At 37.7% G+C, this 15,855-nt stretch overlaps 2 protein-coding genes across 3 annotated transcripts; both read right to left on the reverse strand.

The window, feature by feature from the left end:
• Positions 1-241: 241 nt before the first annotated feature.
• Positions 242-1,594, reverse strand: LOC114515844. The gene has a single exon (XM_028535168.1). The coding sequence runs from the start codon at positions 1,592-1,594 to the stop codon at positions 242-244; it is 1,353 nt and encodes a 450-aa protein (XP_028390969.1).
• Positions 1,595-4,649: 3,055 nt separating this feature from the next.
• Positions 4,650-14,462, reverse strand: LOC114516315. Of its 2 annotated transcripts, XM_028535751.1 has the most exons (15): positions 14,405-14,462; positions 13,173-13,233; positions 11,540-11,621; positions 10,904-11,062; positions 10,668-10,789; positions 10,354-10,562; positions 9,714-9,906; positions 9,435-9,529; positions 9,196-9,268; positions 8,016-8,240; positions 7,792-7,830; positions 6,874-6,996; positions 6,692-6,770; positions 6,207-6,581; positions 4,650-5,316 (listed from the first exon to the last, which is right to left on the reverse strand). In XM_028535751.1, exons 6-15 carry the CDS (start codon positions 10,548-10,550, stop codon positions 5,060-5,062), a joined length of 1,656 nt encoding a protein of 551 aa, XP_028391552.1. In that variant the 5' UTR covers positions 10,551-10,562; positions 10,668-10,789; positions 10,904-11,062; positions 11,540-11,621; positions 13,173-13,233; positions 14,405-14,462; the 3' UTR covers positions 4,650-5,059. The 2 variants fall into 2 exon arrangements, with proteins under 2 accessions (XP_028391552.1, XP_028391551.1); XM_028535750.1 differs by having other exon boundaries at positions 10,668-11,062.
• Between the last annotated feature and the right edge of the window lie 1,393 nt (positions 14,463-15,855).

The following is a 15,855-nucleotide window of genomic DNA, read 5'->3' on the forward strand; positions in this document are numbered from 1 at the left end:
CTCCCCTTCCTTGACTTACAAAAGTCAAAGACACGCAATATATACATATATAATAAATACAAGAAGCGTTTTCGAAATCTCTAACGTTCGCACTCGAGCGGACAAATCTTTGTTATTGGTCTTGTGAATACTGTCTCCCCAATTCGCACTTTCACGACGCGTATGTGTCCATCTTCTCCTGGATGAACGCTAACAATTCTTCCCAACGGCCAATGTCCTCTAGGTGAGTCAGGGGAAATCACTAAACTACATCACCCTTTTTGACATCCTTTTGTAGCTGTTGCCACTTTTTCCGTCGATTTAAAGTCGGCAGCCATTCTCTAAGCCATCTGTGCCAGAAATGGCGTACTAACTCCTGTACTCGTCTCCATCTTTTTCTTGGATTGAAATCAGTCTCGTCCACGCTTTCTGGGGCAAATTTTCCTCCGACTTGACCAACTAAGAAATGATTTGGTGTTAATGGAATGTTATCTTTGAGGCTCGCTGATTGATAGGTAAGGGGACGCGAATTAATGAGTGCCTCAGCACCCGTAAAGGCTGACAATAGTTCCTCGTCCGAAATGTCTGCTGATCCAAATATGGCATAAATCGCTTTCTTTGCGGACTTAACCATTGTTTCAAACACTCCTCCAAAGTGCGGTGCGTGTGGCGGATTGAAAAGCCATTTCAACCCTTTATTTGACGTCGATGCTATAATTCTGTTCTTGTCTAGTCGTTTAACCAGCTGACGTAATTCCTTTTCGGCCCCAACGAAATTAGTTCCGTTGTCCGAAATCATCTCCTCGGGTAAGCCTCGCCGATTTACGATCCGATAAAATGCGTTAAGAAATGAATCTGTATCCATAGAAAAGGCCATTTCGAGATGGACTGCTCTGCAGGATAAGCAGGTAAATAGACAAAGGTATCGTTTTTGTCGACGTTTTCCTCTTCCTTGTACGGTGTAAAATGGACCAGCATAATCGACACCCGTGTAACAAAATGCCTTCATTGAGGTTTTTAATCGAATGTTTGGAAGTGGTGCCATTATTTGAGTCGCTGCCTTTGCGTTTCTTCGTGTACATTCTGAACACTCTTTTTCCCAATCCCGGACTTCTTCACGCCCTGACACAATCCAGAATCGTGAAGAGATATCAGCAAGGGTTTGGTTAATACCACCAATATGACGGCCTTGCTCATGGTAATACTTTACCAATAATTTGATAACCCAGTGCTTCCTCGGTAGAATGATTGGGAACCGGACGTCGAAAGGTAGAAATTCAGCATACTGTAGTCGTCCGTTCGATCTAATCAGGCCATTTTCGTGTAGACAGGGACACAGACCAAGTAGTTTGCTATTTTTCGGCAGTTCCTTTTCACATTGAAGTGCTTGCAGTTCTAATGGAAAGGATTCTCTTTGAGACTCTGCTATAATTGCGTTCTCTACATCTCTGATTTCATCAGAAGTCAACTCTCCGTGAATGCGACCATCAACAGTTCTACAGTTGGTTATAAACCGATTAACCCACCCTCGGACTCGAACCAGTCTTTGCCAGGAAGAAAACAAAGTTGGTTGTAAGCGCCAAGATTGAACAGGATTTGCATTTACAGCAGTCATTGTTCTTTCTGTTATTTCTTCGTCTTCAAGCAGATCTGCCGGATTTTCTTCGGATGGTATGTAACGCCATTGAATCGGGTTAGTTAACGTTTGAATCTCTCCCACACGATTCGACACCGCAGAAATTGGTGTTTAAGACGTTTCAACCCGAAAATCTAATCGCTGGTTCACAATTGTGCATTTCTGTATCGCCCTATCAAAGAGAAACCTTTTGAATATCTTAAAAAAGTTCAATTTTTCTTCTGAATACGCATTCTGCAATCTTTTGACAGCTCATCATACACATCTGACCGCTGTGAAATGGCCATTTTGAGGCTTAAAGTATACACAAGGTTATTAATTCAGACGATTCGTTTTTACCGTGAGCAAGCTTCAAATCTTTTGTGCAAGACATATTTTCTTGAATATTTATAAATCTTTTTCCTCACCAAGTTTGAAGTCTAAGTATCGAGAATTGCGGCTAAGCCTATACCAATTTCCGCGGTGTCACACGATTCGCGACAAATACTTGATACTTTCGACTTGCATTGCGTATCCACCAAAGAACATTCATACTGTCTGACCAGTAGGTGATTTGATCAGGCTTCACTGTAAGAGTGTTGGTGATGGACGTCGTTAGTCTTGTTCCCAATACAGCGGCCATTAACTCCAGACGAGGGATGCTCATTGCTTTGAGTGGTGCAACTTTTGTTTTCGCAGCTATCAGACGACATGATTGCTTGCCACTAACGTAAATGGCTTTAGCGTACACCACGGCACCATACGCTTCTTGGGACGCATCAACAAATGTGTGCAAGGTGATCGAGAGGACCTTTTCGTCCTTTCCTAGCCGTATGCATCGTGGTACTTTGATGTCATCCAACTTGTTCAACTGGTTTAGCCAAGTATCTGCTTTTGTAAGTATGTCGCTGTCCACGATCTCATCATCCCACCCGAGTCCTCGCGTCCAAATCTCTTGAAGAATGATCTTAGCCTGAATAAGTAACGGTGCAAGAAACCCCATGGGGTCAAAAAGCGAAGCCATTTTCTTTAAAAAATTCCGTTTTGTGGGTGGAATGTCATTCTTAATCGTCTGTCCGTTAAAGGTGAACGAATCTTCATCAGCAAGCCATTTCATGCAACCCAAGAGTTTTTACACTTGGCAAGTCGCTTGATTTCTCTAAGAGTACGTTCGACGCTCGTTTCTCTTCTGGAATGTGCTCTAACACTGCTATGGAATTTGACAGCCATTCGTGTGGATACATGTTAGCTTCTTCGTAAAGCTCACTTAACTGATGATATAGTTCGACGCCAAGAGCATCTGTCGGTACGGAATCCATACCAATTTGGTTCGAAGGAAAAAACTAGCCTTTCTGCTATATTTACTTTCTGGTAAACGATTTCGATGCGAATAGCGAATACGAATAACAAACAACAGAACACTCCCACACTTATATACACATAGTACTGCATAATTTAAACAGTTCATTACCCTCACGCTAAAATTAAGTTCCTTTGGAGCACCCGCCGCAAACAAGAGCTATCAGCTGTGCTAACGATTTCGCGAGGCAGTTAGCTCAGCCCGAAAAACATCAGCTAACAGCCGCAGGAGTTCCTTAGCCTGGGATTAACCATTTTGAACTTAAATCCTCCTTCTCAACCGCCTTTCTCTGTAGTCCACATAATAGTCTCACTACACCACGTACCCCTGCACTTTCAATAATATAAAAAACTAAGCTAATATATTATTTCTCTCTTGCGTTAAAGTGGTCTTAAGTCATAAATACTTAATTGAATAGTTAAAGCGTATAGTTGTTGGTAAAATACATATGATAAAAATAGTTTAGTTTCTCAAAAGCGAAGGCGAAGCCGAAAGTTATTTTGATTAGGTTGAAAAGGACAAAAAACCTTTTTTTTCGTGAGGGATTAGGCTGATTGTTATTGCGAGTGCTGCCTATGACGTTTTTCAAAATTAGGCTCGCAGGTATATTTCATTACTTCATGACAACCAAGAACAAGTTCCGTGCATTATTTTTCATTCATCAATATGGACACAAGCAAATGATTTCTTATGTGTTTAGGCTGTCAAATCTTGCGCAATAGCTACGTGTGCGTTTTCGAACAGCACTGGCTGATAGCAATCAGGCAAGCTCTTAAGCCCGCCAAACACGAGAGCTATCAACTGAGCTAAATAAATACCTCGCGAGTCTGTTAGCTCAGCAAGTTTCTCTCGTGTGCTGGGTTTTAAATCCCTTTTAGTTTAATTAGACTGAGTAAAACGTCGTTCTGAATGGATAATCTGTACTTCTACGCATTAGCTTTTTGGCAATTATGATGGTAATAATTATCATAATAAATCTTATAAAACATTAATGAACTCAAGCAAGTAACGTTTTTGACAACACGTACGTTGACAGGAAGGAAAGTTGTTGTTTTTCACCAATCAAAATTCTTAACCCAGTCTTTTGACATTGCTCATGCCGTTCGTGTTGTCTAAAACTTCACGTAGGCTTGAGAAACGTTTATGTATGAGGCAAACGTTTCACACTAGTCGTAACCGTCAGGACCAGTGTCTTAAAATGCCCAGCGATGTCACAAAAACGACCTACATTCATGGAGTATACCGCTTTTCAAATTCCTATGTCGAATCGCAGGCTTGTATCAAAATGGCTGCCATTTTGAAAGCGGGCTAAATGTCAAATCACCCAGTTGAGGATAGTATCTAATGCGTCAATACGATAATATTGCATACTGAAAACATTGAATGGTTGAAGTTCAATTGTTGATAAGAGCAAGTATACTGTATTTTCTTTTTTTCTAAGAAGCACGAATGAGGCTTACGTCGAGAACGTTGAATATAAAGATCGTATGATTTATGAATGACTTCTTGTTAACCGAGCGCGAGGTCTTTAAAGAAATTATCGATTCGAGGTCTTTTTGAACAGACCAAGCTCTCGAAGAGCGAGGTTAGTACAAAAAGTTTGAGGTGAGACTATTCCCTCGCCTGGTATACAAATCAATCAATCAAAACGTAAGTTTACAAAAAATGAAAATTAAATATATTTATTGAGGGCTCAGACATTAAAAATCTCTACCGTCACAACTACAAAATTTCACCTTTTTCGATAGTAACCCGGTACCACAGTATGATTTTTTACTCGGCTTAACCCACCTGGTAAATGATGAGATGACTATATAGGCTATTATTCTAAATGCGATAGAATCTTCCAAATTCTTCCCTTTGAATATCGGATAATCGAGTTGATGTAAAAAGGTCTGAATTTTTGCATCCTTACTCCTTAGTAACTATTACTGACTTAGGTTTGTTATTATACCGTTATTATATCAATAGAGTATTTTTTGCGACTAGAATGATAGTAAACAATCACAAATTGATTCGCATGAATTATCCTGTTACAATTAAAAAATCAACACACTCGATGTTCTTGGCAGATATTTATATCCCTGCTAAAGCTCGTCCTTTTCTTAGAACTGGTTTGGACGAATTTTTATGTCTGTCTTTTTCAAAGGATAATGGTGCCAGCCGCTCCATAATATTTCACTGCCACGATTCTGACCTGCAATCTGGTACAGGCCATTGAGGTAGCAACTATGACATGCATGGTACCACCAACCACCGCGGTAGTGTATAGCACAATTACTACTAGGGGCTTTATCATTGTCACTATCTTTGGTAGTGAACTGTAGTTGATTGTGCCAACGCAGAGAATCACCTGCGTTACCTTTTAAGAAATACAATAAAACTCCTCAATGGAAAAAAGTTTAAACCAAAAGGTAACATTATTTTTTTAAATCTTGCATGATGAAATGCAAAGTAGGGTAGTAGCGGTGAAGACATTGCCGTTAAATCGCATCGACGTAGGTTCAATTCGACGAAGTAAACCAAAATTGCCTGCCTTTCCTGCAATTTTACCAGTTTGGTTTACTCGATCTCTAAACGGCTAATCTGCAAGGTATCGATTGGATTGAGTTCATTCACGCGTATGAAAACCTGCTGCATTTGTCAATCGGGGAGCTCTAAATCATCTTGAAGGTCTGTAATTTTATCAACCGCTCGGTCAATTTTCTGGCCATGCTGTTTTTAGTGGTCATGCAAAGCGTTTTGTCAAATTGCTAGACATTCATATGAAATAGGGAATTTTTTAAGCCATTCTTAGTTATCCTTCGTTTCATTAACAAATATAAAATGTTCAACTTTAACAAATCGTAATGACAAAATGTGTAATAATCTTGCATTGTGCCCCAAAAGTACCACAAAGAGAGAATGCAAGATAATTAATTTTTTATCAATCGCTTGATTACCTGCTCGTTTTTTTGGTGACGAAAATAATTAAAGGAATTAATAAAAATAATCAAAATGCATAAAAATTAATATGGTCAATGCAAAACTAGTGGTCGCGGTTTAGCTGTGAAAATCAACGTACAACCATGAAATACATGATGTTTAGAATCTTCCTATGCGTTATATAAACTCCGTGATTTATGGTTCTTAAATGACTTGATATAAACAAATATTTTTGTTGAAATTAGCGTGATTCGTGTAATCGCTGCATACCTGCTATTATGTACGATTAAATAAAAATGTCAAAATCTATCCCAGGGTTTGATTTACCTGAATAACTGCCAATATTCAATCTGTATTTGTCTGATTCATCAGCCGAACTAAACGTTCCATATTTAGCGTAACGTTCAGCGCCTATGAAATCCATCAAATCAACTCTTAGAACATTTTGGGCAGATTTGGACAAACGATGTATTTTATCAAGGCCCAACCAGAACTCGCCGTTAAGATCACCAAAGCCTGCTTTATAGTCTGACCATCCAAGGTCGAAATCTTGACTTCCATCTTGTCTTCTTTGGAACACGGTCCAGCCACCCCCGTCTGTGCTCATATCACAACTGACCTGAAACGGTCCCTGGCCATCAGGATCTATTGTGTAAACACCGTCTTTTCTTGCTCCGGTTTGATAGAAATTGGCGCAACTCGCTGTCAAAATAGTAGAAAAAGCTCTGCATGCTAAATTTTAGTTGAAAAATTTACTATTGCACCGTATCATATCTATTTAAGGTCTTGTTATAACATTCAGTCGTTAGAACCTTTTATTCCCACTGTCCGATTCAACTTATCCAAACGTGATGTAAGTTTAGTGACGGTAACATTGACTTCAATTAAAATCTAGAAACAAGAGAAAGTCTGAAATAAGGTATTTAAAGATTTAGACAATGCAGTATAAAAGAATATGTACATACTTTTAAAAAAAGTTATTGTAACTACCTACCTTTTCTTCTGCTATCATATTCCAGCTATTATCTGACCTTACATAAAGTTTTTGATTATCTTCTTGAAATTTTAATATTCCTCTGACCTCGGGAACATTTCTGTCATCCGGAATAACTATAATCTAAAAAATAAGAACATAAAAAACGAAATGCCAGAAAAAATATAATATTTTTCCTAACCAAGGATAAGAACAAAAGTGATCTTGTCCAAACAAATAAATATTTTCCTGAGAAAAAAGGGATGTAAACGTAGCTAATTAGAAATTTTCTTTGTGTTAATATTCCAGCCTGTTTTCAATAAGTTTACCAGTTTTCTTTGAGAAAGCGACTACCACTATTTAATAACACGACTGGCAATATGGCGGTTTACCATGATATCGTATTTCGATACTCGCTTATTAAAATTGAGGTTCTTTTCAACCCAGGTGTAAATAACATTTGATTTAAAAAAACGGAAGCATTAGACATAGCTAAAAGCAATTTAACAGCAAAACTGTGTACTGAATGCCAATGTTGAATCGTTCAAACGTAAGGTATAGGTAAATGACCGCCAACTAAAAGTCAAATTTGTGACAACGGCAACGTGAAACCGGTGACGTGAAACCGCGGTTTGCGGTTTTCCGTAAACGTCAAACTAAAACTCTCTATTATCTAATCCTCGAATAACCCTTGTTCGGTCTCCCACGTCCAAAATGACTTTCGGTCGCAAATTGTTGTTAGAAGGTAAATTTTGTCATTTTACCATAAAAATCGTTAGAAAAATCGAGGGCAAGACCAATTTAAATTGGTGGAAATTGTAGCTTATCTCCGCCAGCGAGGGTACTAATTCCGCTCGGAGATTAGCAATTACACCCAGGTATTGTGATAGTACATAGCGGACATGAGATTGCAACGATTATACAATAAATATTACTTACTCCATCATTTAAACGCGCCTCGTTTGTTGAACAACGACCCTAGAGAGAAAGGTAATCCATAGGTGTAATAAATTTCATTATAATAAGTATATACAATCAATAGCATCTCGATTACCTTTACCACGGACTGCATGCATGTCTCAAGACTGGGGGTATGGCTTTTATAGATTTAAACGAGAACTTCGCTGCATACAGGTCCGCGTTTAAAAAAGAAACGGACTTACTCTCTTGGGGACAACGTTTTGACTAACCAACTTGTACCAGACCTCGTCTCCGTCATCTTCAGAAACTTGATAATCCATGCATTTGTTCCAAACTTTCTTTGGAGAAGATGTCCTCACCCAGAACCATGAATAAACATTCTTGACCACATTAGCACCGAGTCTTGCCTTACAGTCGGTGCCACAGAGATCTTCTGTGTTATCTGGTGGACTAAAACAACTGCAACACTAAAAAGGTATATCGAAACTATTCTTATTCCATTTATAATGAGATCGCTCGTCGTATAAAATCAACCTATGCCAGTGGGATCAAAAGAATTTTTGGGACTATACTTGAAATCAGATAGCTCCGTAGTAATTAAGGGTGCAAAAGCATTTCTGCGGGGGAGTGAACGTTTTCTAGGGACCGACTTCTTCAAGGATATTGGGCGAGGTTTTATAAATTAGTTTGATAACGCTGAGGCAACCATGCAGAATGTCGTTTAGAGAGAATATTCAGTTTTGAAAATTGGGAGGCTTCGAACGTTGGAAATAGCCGTTTTGTAGCTTTCAATGACTTTTAACGAGTTTAGAGCGTGGACAAATATGTATTTGCGTTCGACAAAGGAGAATTAATCCTCCTAATCGTGACGTCACGGCTGGAAGCTATGTCGTCTTGAGAATTTTGTGTGGCATTTGCCTCGCTTTGGTGTTTTTGCGTTTGCTTCGCTTGCCGGATTTCGCGTCGCGTCCTAATTTTACGTGCTTTCCGTATTTTGTTGCTGTTTTATAAGTTGTTAGGACCGGGCAATTAGGCTTTCGTATTCGCCTGTTTGATTAAGACGTTGTAGGAATTGTATATATTATCTTGATTTTGAAGTGTTTGAAATATCAGTGAGGATTCTTATCAAAGCATCAGGAATCTATTTTGCAGTGTTTTAACGATTAGAAATCCTATCAACGAACGCACTTGCTAATCTATGATTACTTCTAGTATTTTTATTATTTGTAGTTACATCGAATACTTCAAAAGCACTGTAAATTTATTTTATCTAACATCGTCCCTACTCCGAAAACTGAAGTAGACTAAGTGTCCCTTCCATCTTCGGTCTTAATTCCCGGCCCTTGGATTGTTGTTGCCCAGTTAATTTCAGCTGTTTTTTAGGTCTAAGGGTCTTGAATGACAAGAGCTTAATTGACCTACCACCCCTTTGTCACAGCCAATAAATGCTGTTGAATTGTGACGGATCCCAGACGTATCACCAACCACACTGTAGCTAGTAAAACAAAAAAACAAAATACAGCGACTAACTACAGCAACCATGCAAAACTTATAAATAGATATCACAATGAAAATTAAAGCAGACCGGCTGGTTGCACGTTTGGTAGTCATAACATATCGTTAATACGCTTTGGTGATAGCGTTTAGTAGAGTAATTTTACCTGAACGACCCGGACGAGTCTGTTTGAATTAGAAATTTTTGGTGAAAGGCAAAACCTTGAGGACATTGTTTCTCGAAGCACTCGTTCATCATCGCCTTGAATTAAAAATACGAAAAACGTAATCAATTTTGAATTAAGCTAGACTCTAATATAGCACTATGTATATTTGATAATATCTTGCTTGTTTCTATTTCTCACGGAAACATTAAAGCATTAAAACGAACGATGCATTAAAATGTCTATAGCATGGAGTTAAGAAACTTTGACTCAACAACCAACCCATCCGATTTTCAGAAAAGAATGTTGATGTGTTCCAAACTGTGAGCAACGGAATTTTGTTGTAACAATTTTCTCAGTCCGGAGATCTTTGACATAAGCGATGTCACCAATGCCTGGTGATGACGCATCACACCCTCCCTGATTAACAACCATGATATTTTTAAGAGGACGTATATTTCGCAGTCTGTAGGACCTACAAATCCAAAAGAAGGATGATTTAAAGGGGAAAAGGAAAGAAAATGCACTGCACGCATTTAAGGCGGTGTTACACTATGCAACAACTCCTGAGGCAACTAAAGTTGTTTCGAACACTTTTTACAAATTAACATTCCTCGAAATTATAATTGCATTGCAAGTTGCAAAGAAGTTGCATATATGGCCGAAAGATCCAGCTTTCGGCTTCAAACTTTTTATAAGGGTTGATCGAGAGACGAACAAAATTATTCATAAATAGATTTTCTGTTGTAGAGTTAAAAGTTGTTGTTGAAGTCGATGAAGAAGAATATAAAGATGGTGAAACAATTGGAACTAGAATGAAGTGATATATTTTTGACCCTTTTTTCTTGCTAGAATAGTGACCAAAAACAATATGGAAACTGATTTTAGATTTTCAACAGACAATAAATTATTGTTCTTGTACCAGTGAGCATTTTTCTTAGATAAGTTGTCCGTTGTCGATATTTGTATTCTGAAATCAAGAACTGGAGCGTCACCGAGCTCACTGGACCACTGAGATTCACCAAATGGATCAACTGTTTTGTTTTTGGATGGAACTTTCCATGTTTCAGAACTGTCGAGTTTACCAATGAGCGCAAATCCCCCTCCATCTGTTGTCATATCACAATAGACCTGCGGTAAAAACACACAAATGACACAATGAAGATGAGACTGAAGAGGCTTGAAAATAATTGATTATAACATTCCAGGAGTTTAAAAGATGACTAATTTACCAACCCTTTTTGGAGCGCCTTGATTCAAATTTATCCAATAAAAACCATCACGAGACTCGAAATTCTTGTTCAGAATGTCCGTGCAGTCGTAGCCGGGATTGAAATATTCCCCACATGGACTGGAACCTGGAATGAAAATAAATGTTCTCTGTAGCTGATCAAAAAAGACACGGCACAAAAAAGAGAACATTTAAGAGAATATTCCAGAACTTTTATGATACATTACACCGGAAACATTACCGTCCGTTGTCTTCCAGGCATAAATTCCATTTTGTTCGACGCAAATTAGTAGTTTATCATTGTTTGAACGATCCTTTATCAATTTTAACAAACCCCGTTCCTTCGTGCTACACGAGCCAGGATCATAACCTGTTTGAATGTCCACAATCTGTCAAGATACTTAAAAAAATTGATTTTGATTTCGCTTGGAAGATACTGGAGATAATCGGCAATGAGGGGATAATAATAAATTATTGGACGAGGTCGAGCAAAATATCGTGATTTCTCGGCGGCGAGCAGATCCAATTATTCTGCGAGCCACAGAAGACAAATCACGATATTTTGCGTGAACCGAGTTAAATAATTCTTTTATCATTCACTTATCTTATTATTTTTTTGGTATTTTCCGCCTTTTTTTCTTCGAGCAAGCAATACAACTCATTTCCCGAAAGTTCAGCTAAACAAGTCGCTATTACTGTTTACAAAATTGGAGCCAATGCGCATGTTCAGAGTATTATTTGCAACTGACCAACGGTTTTAACGAATGCGCATGCTCAGAGTATTATTTGCACGGTTAACTGCAGGTAAATTAACCAATCAAAATTGAGAATACGATAAAGTGAATCATAACAAGAATTAACATTGAAATCATCTGACCTTAATTTCAGGAGAGACAAATGCGTTCCACGTGATCAGGACATTGATTACCAGCAGTTTGAAGCGAAACATGTTCAGCGCGCTAAAACAGAGAGTTGTTTGCCCATGTGAAATACATGACTTGAAAGAAATATGATGATCGGGGCTTACTAACTTATTGAAATCGGTCCACTTATTAGCCTTGTTCTCATATTTATGAAATGATTGAAATGTCTGAGTTCTGAATGTTCGCTGGTATTTCTGCTTTACCTCTGTATAGGATTTCGCAATGAATTGTCGCTTGTTCATATTGTAGTACATATCATGTATTATATTTTTCGAAACTCCACGATTGCACAAGTATAATGACATTTCTAAAATAACCCCTATCTAAAGGCTATCTTATATTTTTTGCTGAAATTATGGTTATATGTAACTTCAAACTAATGATACGGTATCAAATTGGCGGGAAGTCGGGAACGGGAAATTGGAATGAAAAATGCATGTCGAATACGGATTCCGGGACCGAGTTGGGACTTAAAGTCAACTAATTGGGGCTGTTGGAGAATGCATACTTATCGTTCCTATAAGTCTAGTAGTTGCAGGTTGATTGAAGTGCGAAAAGTAAATACATACTTAATGAAATTTGGAAAAGCTGCATGTGTAAGCACGAACAGCATTTTTATAGATTAATTTTTGACGATTTATGACCAGACGTCACCGTATACCTGAGTGAAACAAGAACGCTCTAGAGCAATTCTTTTGTGTTATATACATACACAGATGTTCTTTGTTGTACAGAAAACTCTAACACTGCAGCGCTGTATAGCAGTTTTTAATTTCCATGCCATGTTAATAGCAGTAATATATAATCTTACCTGATATCAAACTAAACAATGAAAATTAAGTTTCCAGATAAAAATGAACGCGATCAGCCAAGCGACTCGTATACGACTAAACAAACGTTTCAAGCCGATTAAATTCACTCTTGATGTTTACGAATCGATATCTGCATGACTTCCGATATAAAGTTTCGTGAAATTGCATTTCTGTTGATGATTTGGAGTGATGACAAACAGTAGACTGGTCAACAATTTAATTAGGATGTTTCTAAAAACCGTTCTCTAAAGCAATACACGGTGCAGATATCTACATGCATCCATATAATTATTTGGCTATGCAGTATAAAAACGATAAACAAGTGTGAACGGAAGTAAAATACGAGATCGATTGCTGCTGTAGCTAGCGAGTTTGCTTTACTCAAATTGAAAATGTCAATGAAGGACACTTCTGGTAAGTGATACAGTCTAGCGGTAGTTGTATATTGTCTTATTTATATTTCAAGATGTTGAAAGCGCAAAAACAGCTCAACTGGATTATTATAATGAGGTAGGGTAAGAAGAAAGCAAAATTGTATTTGATAATCTGCTGTTGAGAGAAATATCGCAGTATAAAGCCTGGTTCTGATATGTCACCAACTGTCCACGATGACCATTGTCGGTGATCACTGGAGAATAAAGTGCCTTGCTATTTTGTATAAATTTTCGTCGTCACCGACCACAAACAATTCATCGCCGACTGTCTGCGACATACGAGCACCAGGCCTAAGTACGTGTAAGATGCATTTTTAGAAATGTTGCTTTTTTATACACACCTTATCGCAGCTTGCCTTCAACTTTGTCTTCGTTTCTGCTGAGAGTACTTGCTGTTTTGAACTGCGTTAGTAAGAAAGTGAGATTTTATATCGTACATTCAGTGGGAGAATATAATACGCATTTCTCTGATTTTCTACATTTGTTGAGTTAATTTATTCACGAGAAGGTATATCAAAACAGCGATTTTCGGAGGAGTTTCGTTCATGAATTAGACCGTTGCATTACATGCCACAAATGGGGCTATAGTGCAAACTATGTATGGATTGAAACTTTTAAACTGACCTTGTTTGTCAGATTTGTAAAGAAAGTAAGATAAACAAAGAGTTGTTTGCTTATGTGAAATACAAGACTAGAAAGAAATATGAATATCGGGGCTTACTAACTTATTGAAATCGGTCCACTTATTAGCCTTGGATCTCATTTTTATGGAATGATTAAAATGTTTGACTTCTGAGTATTCGCTGGTATTTTTGCTTTAAATAGCTGGGATTAGACGCAATACTACCATAAGCTTTAGAAAATATATTTTTTCTTGTGCCCGACTCAATATTAGAAGAGGGGCAAGAGCCTTCGATCGCTTTTTCAATTCGATCTTTAGGAGAGGCACAGACACATAACTCTGTATAGGATTTCGCAATGCACTTGGAATTGTCGCTAGTTTATATAGTAGGGCAGATCATATATTATATTTTTCGGCATTTCTGAAATAAACCCTATTTAAAGGCTATCTTATATATTTTTGCTGAAATTAGGGCTATATGTGACTCCAAACTAATATACGGCATCAAATTCGCGGGAACGGGAAATTGGAATAAAAAATGCATGTCGAATACGGATTCAGAGACCGAGTTGGGACTTAAAGTGGACTAATTGAGGCTGTTGGAGAATGCATACTTATCGTTCTTATAAGTCTAGCAGTTGCAGGTTGATTTAAGTGCAAAAGGTAGGTACATATTTAATGAAAGTTGGAAACGTTTCAACCTGCTTTTTTATGCTGTGTGAGCGCGAATAGCATTTTTATAGATTAATTTTTGACGATTTATGACCAGACGGTCATCGCCGTCATATCACCGTATATCTGATTAAAGCAAGAACGCTCTAGAACAAATCTTTTGCGTTATATAAATACACAGATGTTCTTTGTTGTACAGAAAACCCTAAAACTGCAGCAACGCTGTATAGGAGTTTTTAATTTCCATGCCATGTTAATAGTAGTAATATATAATCTTACCTGATACCAAACTAAACAATGACAATTAAGTTTCCAGATAAAAATGAACGCGATGAGCCAAGCAACTCGTATGCGACTAAACGAATGTTTGAAGCCGATTAAATTGACTCTTGATGTTTACGAATCGATCTTTGCAAGACTCGCGATATAAAGTTTCGTGAAATTGCATTTCTGTTGATGATTTGGAGTGATGACATGCAGTACACTGATGAACAATTGGAATGTTTCTAAAAACCGTTCTCTAAAGCAGTTCCCGGTGCAAGTATCTATATCCATACATTTGGCTATGCAGTAGAAGCGATAAACAAGTATAAACACAAGTAAAATAAATACGGGATCGATTGCTGCTGTAGCTACCGAGTTTGCTTTATTCAAATTTTAACTGTCAATTAAGGAGACTTATCGTAAGTGAACAGTCTGGCGATAGTTATATATTGTATTATTTATATCACAAGATGTTGAAAGCGCAAAAACAGCTCAACTGGATTATTATAATGAGGCAGGGTAAGAAGAAAGCATAATTGTATTTGATAATCTGCTGTTGAGAGAAATATCGCAGTATAAAGCCTGGTTCTGATATGTCACCAACTGTCGACGATGACCATTGTCGGTGTTCACTGAAGAATAAAGTGCCTTGCTATTTTATATAAATTTTCTTCGTCACCGACCGCAAACAATTCATCGCCGACTGTCTGCCACATATACAAGAAGTCGAAAACCAGGCCTAAGTACGTGTAAGATGCATATTTTTTAGAAATCTTGCTTCTTTATACACACCTTATCGCAGCTTGCCTTCAACTTTATCTCCGTTTCTTCTGAGAGTACTTGCTGTTTTGAACTGCGTTAGTAAGAAAGTAAGATTTTAGATCGTACTATCATGCAGTGGGAAAATATAATACGTTTTCTCTGATTTTCTACATTTGTTGAGCTAATTTATTCTCGACAAGGTATATCCACACAGCTGTTCTCGATTCGGAGGAGCTTCGTTCATGAATTATATATTGTATAGGATGCCACAAACAGGGTTATAGTGCTATTCGAAAAATATCTATGGATTGAAACTTTTAAACTAACCTTGTTTGTCACATTTGTGACCGGGAAGTAAGACAAACTATTTCAACGTGCTTAATTGCAAACTGGCGTTTTCTAAAGATATTTATAAGAAGTTTGCGTTATGACGTACTGTTCGGCCAATTAATGGAACATCAGAAACATGCTTTAATTTTTGTTGCAAACTTCGTCACATCCCAGGCTTCTTATATATTTTATATAGGTCTTATGTATTTCTATTATATTTTATATATATATTATTTATGTCTGTATCTATTGTATTATTGAATCAGTCGCTACTTTTGCGGCAGTGTCCCACAGTGTATCTCGCAAAATGCCACCTCTTATGATGGCTGAAATGCGACTAAAATATCGCAGGATAAAGCCTGGTTCTGCATGAT

The sequence above is a fragment of the Dendronephthya gigantea genome, unplaced genomic scaffold (assembly GCF_004324835.1).
Source record: "Dendronephthya gigantea isolate DGI-Jeju-01 unplaced genomic scaffold, DenGig_1.0 000005F, whole genome shotgun sequence".
In the NCBI taxonomy this organism is placed as follows: Eukaryota; Metazoa; Cnidaria; class Anthozoa; order Malacalcyonacea; family Nephtheidae; genus Dendronephthya; species Dendronephthya gigantea.

Excerpts from the sequence above, each read along its gene's own strand:
- LOC114515844 (XM_028535168.1), bottom strand. The coding sequence starts at position 1,594 with ATGACTGCTGTAAATGCAAATCCTGTTCAATCTTGGCGCTTACAACCA.
- LOC114516315 (XM_028535750.1), bottom strand. The coding sequence starts at position 10,853 with ATGTTCTCTTTTTTGTGCCGTGTCTTTTTTGATCAGCTACAGAGAACA. Across the intron at positions 9,269-9,434 it reads GACTCGTCCGGGTCGTTCAG|CTACAGTGTGGTTGGTGATA; the intron begins GTAAAATTACTC and ends TTGTTTTACTAG. Across the intron at positions 5,317-6,206 it reads GAATATTGGCAGTTATTCAG|GTAACGCAGGTGATTCTCTG; the intron begins GTAAATCAAACC and ends ATTTCTTAAAAG.